Source organism: Salvia miltiorrhiza, chromosome 5 (assembly GCF_028751815.1).
Source record: "Salvia miltiorrhiza cultivar Shanhuang (shh) chromosome 5, IMPLAD_Smil_shh, whole genome shotgun sequence".
NCBI lineage: Eukaryota > Viridiplantae > Streptophyta > Magnoliopsida > Lamiales > Lamiaceae > Salvia > Salvia miltiorrhiza.
This window is the reverse complement of record NC_080391.1, coordinates 29,012,968-29,022,266: the sequence shown is the minus strand read 5'-3', so window position 1 is coordinate 29,022,266 and position 9,299 is coordinate 29,012,968. Positions and strand designations below refer to the sequence as shown.

Here is a 9,299-nt window from a genome sequence, read left to right as displayed (position 1 = left end):
TTTAAAAGCTTATTTTGCCAAACAGTTTGAAACAACTTATAAGCTCCTAAACAATTTATAAGTTGTTTTAAAGAGCTTATAAGCTCAGCCAAACACTCTCTTAGATAGGGGTGGATCAAAATACCGAAAATTCGGTATACCGCACTTAACGTATCTAAGAAATATCGAAAATACCGAATTTTTGGTATACCGTAAATTTCGGTACGACATCATATCATACTGAAAATTTTGGGTACAATAACGGTATCAATTTTCCTCATACTGCGGTATACCGATATATACCGATACCGTGGTACCTGTATATATCGAATACAAGTATAACGTATCAATTAAAATAAATTATATATATATATATATATATATATATATATATATATAGTGATAAATTATAAAAAAAAGTTTTTTTTTCATAATTATTAAAAAATTAATGACAACTTATTAAATATATATTTATAAATAATAATAATTAAACTAAGTTGCATCTATATTATTTAACTAATTAACTATGAGATAAAATAATTATAAGTTTATAACTTATAAATAGACTTTAAAAAACACATTAAATAAAGATTAAATAAGTTACATTTATGTGATTTAACTAAATGACTTTGAAATGTAGATAAATATATTATATAAATGTATAAGTATGAGCAACATATATAGTTATATTTGTATATGTGCAGATTATAATTACAATTCCAAAAGTAACTATAAATTTAGAACAACTGTAAATATTTTAGAATCGAGAAATTGAGAAGAAATAATTTAAAGATTGCATCGTGTGGTCAATAGCTTTTGTTTATTCCCAATTCTCTTCATTTCAAGCAGATATTCAGTGACGAGTTTATGCAAATCTGAACATATTTACTTTCTGAATATTTAGAGATTTTGTTTATGTTTATTTGAACTTTTTTGTTTGAATTTGTAGTAAATTTTTATATATTTTCTAGAACATAATTGTATTATTTTTTCTATTATTTATTGTGTTGGATACTTTGATTGTTGCCTCGTTGGAAAATTAAAGTTTAAATTTTAATCATTTGGAAGTTATTTTTATATTTGTTTGATGTAATTTTGGTATGTGCAGATGTACGGAATACCGTAATATTTTGATAGATGTACCAATGATTTTGGTATACCGTAAAATATGGTATATTGAATTTCGATATGATATACCGCACTATCGGTACGACATCGATATGAAAAAATTCATATCGAATTTTTCGGTATACCGAAGAGTTTGATATGACAACGATATAAAAAATCTCATATCGCAATGTACGATACAGTATACGGTATGACGAAAAAATTTCGGCATACTGCACCGGTCCACCCCTACTCTTTAGATAGCAATAATGAATTTATTGAATGAGCTTAATAGCAATCATGAATTTATAAGGAGAAAAAAGGTATACCAAATTAATTTGTCGAATAAATGAGTCTACCCCGCCCAGGTAATGAAAGCCCAGTTACGGCAGCGGTAAACTTTTATTATTATTATTATTTGCTGTCACTACGTGGATTAAATTGTCCGATTAATCAATTTGAGTGATATAATCCACGTTAAAGATGCTCTGCACCTACTTAGAGTATGCCAAAGTATTAGGTGTAACAATTTGGGGCCAATTAAGGAAATATTAATAAATCAAAATGCAACAAGTCAAATTAGATAAGAACGAAATGAATCAATAGTTACTTGTCTGATTGTCGAGCTACAGCTTCTTTATTTTCACATGTTTGATTTTTCAAATTTATTGACCGCCTCTTACCATTTTTCTTCTTCTTATATTTAATATATTAAAACGAAATTGCAAAATTGGCAAATCTAAGATGGTTTTATCGTATGTTACCTATAAAATCTTACTTCGAAGGCGACTCTGATTAAATTTTAGGGGTAATAGCATCAATATATATGAAATTTTCATGTATATCTAATTTTGTACATAAACTTTAAAATTCTATTTTCAAATACACAAATTTTCATTTCTTTCCAATTGTGCACACAATGAACATTTTCTACAAATAAATATTGAGATAGAAGTCGGAACTGTCTATGTGGCTTAATCGAAAATCTTCCTAAAGGATGTAAGTGGACATTAGGTAAATTCCATTACAATAATACAAAAATATATTTACGAACCATTTACGAAAATATACATCATGTGCAAAATTTAGAAAAAAAAAAATGAAAGTTCGTGTATCTGCAGGAAGCAGGATTTTGAGTTCATGTGCAAAATCAGAAAAATGTGAAATTTCATGTATTTTGATGCAATTACCCCCAACATTTAATGTTTAATTCCCTAAATTTTAATGTTTAATTTGATTATGTTCCTGCATTCAAAGATAATAATTAGCTATATGGAGTAACTTTTTAAGTTTAATCTAATAAAATACTCTATGTTTAAAAATAGGGGTTATAGCGAAAGAAAAATATGAACTTTGGTGAAATTTACAATTTTCATTTGAACTTTTAGTTAAGCCAAAAAATACACGAACTTAAATTTTTTAGTTGTAATTTTCAGCCGAGTTTGACTTTCGACGAAATTAGAGCAAAGTTTGACCGCAAAAAAATAATTTTTAATTCAAATCCTAATCGAATCTTCATATTATATGCAAAATATAATAAACAAATAATCAAAACATAAAATATTGAATTAAAAATTGATTTTTTTGAGTAAAACTAAGCTTTAATTTCGTCGAAAGTCAAACTTAGATGAAAATTACAACAAAATACATGTTCATGTATTTTTTAACTTAATTAAAGATTCGTGTATTTTTTTTTTGGCCATAACCCCTTAAAAATATTGTCGTGTTTACAAAAGTTCAAACCAACGACTCGAACTCTAGTAACAGTAATAAAAAGAGGAATGTTTTGAAAAAGAAAAACAGAAAATTTAAGAAAATGAACAAGCTTACAGCATGTGGAGTTGTAATATTTATTCAGAAGTCAGTAGGAGAAGAAAAACTTTCAATATAGAAAACACAATATAAAAAATAAATAAAAAGTTGCAGGCACAATGACAGCCACATTGCTATATCTTTAGGGATGAGATGACATGCAAGTTCAATTATGGAAGCAAGTAATCAACACGATTATACAAACTTATTTAGTAAATAAATCAGCAGTTGTTGTGTAATTGTCCCTAATAATATAAAGAGATGGTCCTAACCTAATGCATTTATTTATGACAATATCAAAGTTAAAAAAATATCGCCAGGCTGCAGAGAATGTGGGCAATCATTTGAAACGGCTTTTGACACGTCATACATTAAAAAAAGAAAAGAAAAATGATAACATGAACAAACAAAAGTATTTCAAATTTTTATACTAGCTGCAGATAAATTTTAGCATGCTAAAGCAGCATTATTTTGAAACCTAGTTCCTACTTCTACTTCTACTCGCTTCACATCTATTAATGTTTGCTTCCTTAAAAAATCTTTGCAAGAATCTAATAGATGCTCAAGAGCAGGGTTTTCGCACCGGTGAAGAAGAATGTTTCCGCCATGTACTAGCTCGTCGAGAGCGCGGTCCGGAAACCGGTGGGCATTCTCGATCAAAAATTTCGACCAGGACCTTCTGGAGAAGACCTGTGATTCGACGAAGGCGAAGTTAACAACATAAGAGAGTGCAGCCGCATAGTCGCCCTGCTCCAACCTCATGCACAACATTTCTGTAACGAGCAGAGGAGGGGGAGGCCGTTCGGTTTCTACCAGGCGCTTCCACGTCATTTCCAGAATCGATTCCTGGAAGAGCAAACAGCTACGAGTTTTAATGACACGGCTCCCACATCAAATAAGTAATGAAAGTTTAAGCAGTTCATATATAAGAGGATGGATATCAAGTAGTTGCTAGAGGAGCCCATCGTGCCATTGTAGCCTGACCCACGTGGGCTCGAGGCTGAACCTCATTCAGATAAAGATGAAACATAGAGTGTAAAAAGAACTCGTTTCGGCTGATGTAATAATATACCTTTCCAGCACGGCGTGCTTCCAATATTAGTCGAAGATGGCGTTTTGCATTGAAGTGGTGACCGTATCTCAGCATTTGCGAGTATACAAATTCAAGATCGTCCCATCTTTTCTCCATGGCACATGCATCTAGCATCGTATTGAATGTATAGATATCTGGAATAACCCTAACTTTGTAATCTTCTTCGCGGCTAATAAAGTTGCCATTATCCAACAACGTTAGAAACAACTGTTTTGCATCTTCAAACCTTCCATGATCAAGAAAAGCTTTGAGCATTATGTTACAAGTGACTAAATTTGGCGAACAAAACTTGTGCATATGATTGAAGATATATGCTGCATTTTCAACGTTGCCAGATTCCACACAAGCTTGCATCAAACCAGTGTAAGTTACCACAAGTGGTTTATTTGCAACTCTGCAGATCTTGTCAATCTGCAAAATAGGAAATGAAAATGAAAATGAAATTGAGGAGAGAAAACCAAAGAGACAAATTGTGATAAGTCCCACAGAATAATCACAAAAAATGATCACTTGTGCCAAACTCACTAAATCATGGAAATGAATGAAACTAAGAAACATAGTTGTAACAGTTACGACATGTATGAAAAATACGTACTTGTTTTAGTGCTTCATGGCACCTTCCAGCACTACAAAGGCAGCGAGCAAGGTCATAATATAGGCCGGCATTACCAACTATCCCTCTTCTCTCCATTTCATCAACAGCCATTATGGCCTCATCGACTTTGCCTTCCTTCCATAAAGCATTTACAAGAACTACAGACAACAAGAAAAAGGTTTACAAGTTGATATCTGTGGCACAGTAGGTCCAGAAGGATATTTCAATTAGTTACCTTTATATATTAAAGCATTTGGTATGTACGATTTCTGCACCTTCTTGAAGAAATCATAAACCAAGTTATACTTGTCACATGCTAACATGACCTGCTCCAACACATACATATTAGTATCTAAAAATTGGATGTTCATATTTTCCTATAATTTTCTTTATACATGAGAAAGAGAAAAGAGTAGCCATTCAGCAACATCTTGCAGAGTGTGTAGATTGTATATTGGAAGCCACATAGACAAACAGAAAAACCATGTCCCATGAGAGGGCAACGGTAATTTTTTTGACATGTCCGAGAATTCCAGAAACACTAACAGCTTACCTCCATAACTAGTCCATATGTTGTGCATGAAGGTTGTTGGTTCTGTTGGCTTAGTTGCTGCAGAACCCAGAAAGCCCCTTCCCATTTCTTACGCCGAACACAAGCATTAAGGACCTATAAAACAAAATAGCAATTAAACCTTACAAAGTTCTCTCTTTGTCTGGGCAGTTACTGCACAACTACAAGATTCAGTATTAAACATTTAACTGTGTGATAGATATTAAGATTATGTAAACTGCTTGCCTAGATAGAGAAAGAAACAAGAAGCATCTAAAATAATTACTGGTTCCAATTTCGCATAGTATTTGGAAGCTAGGAAGCTCCACATTTCATTGCATAGAGGGTGTTTGGCTAATCTTATTTTAAAGAGCTTATAAGCTCCAAGAGCTTATAAAATGTTTCAAGAGCTTATAAGATGTAATTTTTAAGAACTTATTAATTGTCAAAGTGTTTGGATAATTGAGCCTATAAGCTAGAGAGATAAAATATTTTTTTAGAGAGAGAAAATCAAAGAAAAATGAATTTGAATGATATATGATGAAAATAATAAATTATAGTTGAAAAATATTTGTAAAAAAATTATTGTATATGAGATTATAAAAAAATAAGTTGGGGTAGAGGAACTTATTTTTTGGGGAGCTTATAAGCTCTTGGAGCTTATTTTTGGAGCTTATAAGCTGTTTAGGAACTTATTTTGCCAAACACTTTAAAGGAGCTTATAAGCTCCTAAACAGCTTATAAGCTGTTTTGAGGAGCTTATAAGCTCAGCCAAACACCCTCTAAATGAGAACCACCCATATACTGATATGTGTATTATGAACTGGGGATACAGATTTTATGACTAAGAAATCACAAAATATTAGAGCATATAGAATGGATACAATATTGAGTATGCCATCAAACAGAAACCAGGAAGATACAATAAAAACAATTATGGAGAACAGGGAGATGCATAGTTTATACTCCTAGATGCCACTTACAGCGTTATAGACAATAACATCCGGTTCCAGTTGTGGATCCCACTTTGCAAGCAATTCATTTTTGAACTTCTTTTTGGGAGGGGACCTCATGGTATCAATCACGTCAAATAGTTCCTTCATATACCCTGCTTGTCCAAGAGTGACAGCAATACAATGATAAGCTGCTATGTCTGGATAGGTAGCCATTTGTCCCTACACGAAGTGATCAAATAGAAATCAGATGACAATGTAGTTATCCGTCTTTATTAGGTACTGATACAACCATGCATAGTACAGCATTTTTACCTGCATCCTACAGAAGAGATTGAGAGCCTCTACTGGCCTCCTTGCTTTTCCAAGAGCATCCAGTGCAGCAGTACATATATATCTAGAAAATAAGAACAAATAAAAAGAATCAAAATAATAATGGATCCAGGAAAATACCAGTATGGGTCCGAAACAGAACAACTCTGGTTTCTAATTTTCACTAAAATTAGTTTCTTGCATTACATTTGGTTTCTCCATGAAGAAATCACAAGCTAGATTTAAAGCAGTTATAACAGAATTCTTCAATACCAGTAGATATCTCGCCATCAATTTGATCAAGGTATTCACTTCAGCGGAGCCCTAAAGACCTCTCTTTCTTAACCATCTTTTATCCAAAAAAAGGAAAAAAATAATTTCTTATGTATAGTTGCATTTCCTATGATTATTATTTTAATCAAAACCTCAATCTAGTTAATTCTATATGAATATAATTGGCCAACCAAGAATCCTTCAAACACTGAAATAGATTAGATTGGAACGGACTTTAATGTGCAATGACTCAGAATCATGGACGAAGTACCTTGGCCTGTGACACTTGAAGCGTTCACGGGACTGGAGCCATTCAATGAGTTGGAGCACCCGCTTCCAGTTTCCCAACTTACCCAATATCTGAACTATCCTCAAAATAGAATGATCCGAGAATCTAATTTGAGCACTTCGCATAATTTCAGAGAACTTCCACTCGGGGATGTCAATGTCTGCACCATTCAGACTGTCAAAGTAAACTACTTTATTATGAATGGAACAACAAATGCCGGTTCACAACATTCCACACAATTTGGCACATTTGAGAGAACACATACCACTTAACAGCAACATGATGTCTTACCTTAAGGTGAGTCTCAGAAACAAAACCAGCATAGCATGTCAAGAACACACTGAATTATGTCCTTCAAAGGTGATGCTAATTTCCTAAACATAGATCATACATGAACATCATACATAGTCTTGACTTCCCAAAACTAAGTTATGCTTAATCCTTAAGGGTGTGTTTGCTTTTTATCCCTCTAAATAGAGGGATAATATAATGAGGTATAAATTTATCACTTAAAGTGGGGACCACATTTTTCATATCTTGTTTGTTTTGAAGGATAATATATTTATCCACTCTTTATAAGGTGGTATAAAATTATACCACCCATTCTTAGGTATAAAATTTTCCCTTTCCCAAGGGATAAAGAGCTGCCCGAAAAATTATACAACCTGCCCAAATTTTTTCATACATCAAAGCAAACGATGTATACGGTGGTAAATGTAGTTTATCCCTTCCTTATACCTCAAAGCAAACCTACCCTAAAGGTACCAGGCCAATATAGGAGATCATCTGCTACATAACTAGATTATAAACTAAGATATTCAAACAAATCAACACTTCAATTAGAAAAACCAACAAACACAACAAAATTATCATACTAGTGACACTCTATAGAATATCGCTATCATCCATTTGTGCGATGCTACTGCATGTCCATCTAGCTCCGCTAATGCAACAGACACAAATACAATCATACAACACTAATTCACAATCAGCATAGTATGAACACCTAATTAATTAAGCATCTTAGCAAGATTGGCAATCAGCAAAAAAAATGACACAAAGCATATTCACTTGTATAACCAGTTTACCACACTTACTATGCACAACTGACTACTCACCATTTAGCAAGCTTCTGTATTCTCTCCTCCATGTCTACCCTTGTCACTCTTGGCTTCCCTACAACATCATCACCGCTTTCCAATGGCCTAAATGCAGCTCGTTCCATACCCGAGGACTGACTCTCACTGCCATTACTTATCTTTCTATTTCGCATCTTCAAATCTCTATTCTGCTTCCTCTCGACCATCCCAGAGTCGTGGGAATCGCCCCTTCTCGAGTCTTCTTTATACGACTCACCTTTCTTTCCCTTTCTTGAATTCTCTTGAGCTGCAGTCAGCTCATCACTGCTCTTCTCTTCTACCCGCACAATTTTCTTGACACCCTTCCTTTTCCTCGGGCTACTGTTGCTAAGATTGGTGCCATCACTATCTTTGTCGGCGTGATATTTCTCATTCTTGAGGAATTCCATCGCCTTCAAATACTCGCTGAACGACGGCGTGAACTCAAACTCCTTATCAAAAACAACGCCGCCACCATCATTCAAGGCGCTTCCTGCCGCAACTATTCTCTGCTTGTGTCTCCTCGGCGCAGCAACAGAAACGGACCTCCGCAATATCGGAAATCCACAAGGGAGCAACGAATTCCAGCTCAAGAAGAGAATTTCGGCGGCGGATTCAGACACGGATAAACCACCGAGCATCTTGATTGTATTCAATTCGACATTACAACGAAGATTCTGAGCTAACCGTAACGAATACTAAATTCAATAATAAGGTTTTGAGAAAAAGATGATTTTAATGGATGAAGAGCTTTTGATGCGAAAGTTTTCGCGGTTGCTGTAAAATCTGCAATCGGTAATCCTGTCCTCTTCCAAGCGGCTATGGTCGTGTTTTAGATGTAGAGTTGCTATTGCGTTTTTAACGTTTTTAGTTTGTTTTTTAGGGAAAAAGCTTTTAGTTAATAATTAGTGAGGCTGAATATTTTATGATGAGGGGTTATAACTTATAACTACGACTGATATTTTCTGACAAGATACAATAATTTTCGACGGGAATCATCTCATATTATAATCTATAGAAATTATAACATATTTATTAATTATAGAATTTTTTTTTCACTAAAAAAGTATTAACATTAAAAAAGGGTCTACATACATGTCAGACTAAAATAAAAAGATATATTAAAGAGAATTTACATCAACTCTTTTTATTACACTTATTTTATCTGCAAGAAATTCAAAAGAAGTGAACAATTTTTTTAAAATTTAACAATAAAAT

General features: G+C 33.4%; 1 protein-coding gene across 1 annotated transcript; it reads right to left on the bottom strand.

Moving 5' to 3' along the window:
* Positions 1 to 3,220: 3,220 nt before the first annotated feature.
* LOC131026334 (pentatricopeptide repeat-containing protein At1g30610, chloroplastic) lies at positions 3,221 to 8,914 on the bottom strand. The gene is made up of 9 exons (XM_057956186.1): positions 8,082 to 8,914; positions 6,946 to 7,137; positions 6,405 to 6,486; positions 6,120 to 6,311; positions 5,140 to 5,253; positions 4,822 to 4,912; positions 4,587 to 4,744; positions 3,971 to 4,402; positions 3,221 to 3,744 (listed from the first exon to the last, which is right to left on the bottom strand). Exons 1-9 carry the CDS (start codon positions 8,720 to 8,722, stop codon positions 3,346 to 3,348), a joined length of 2,301 nt encoding a protein of 766 aa, XP_057812169.1. The 5' UTR covers positions 8,723 to 8,914; the 3' UTR covers positions 3,221 to 3,345.
* Between the last annotated feature and the right edge of the window lie 385 nt (positions 8,915 to 9,299).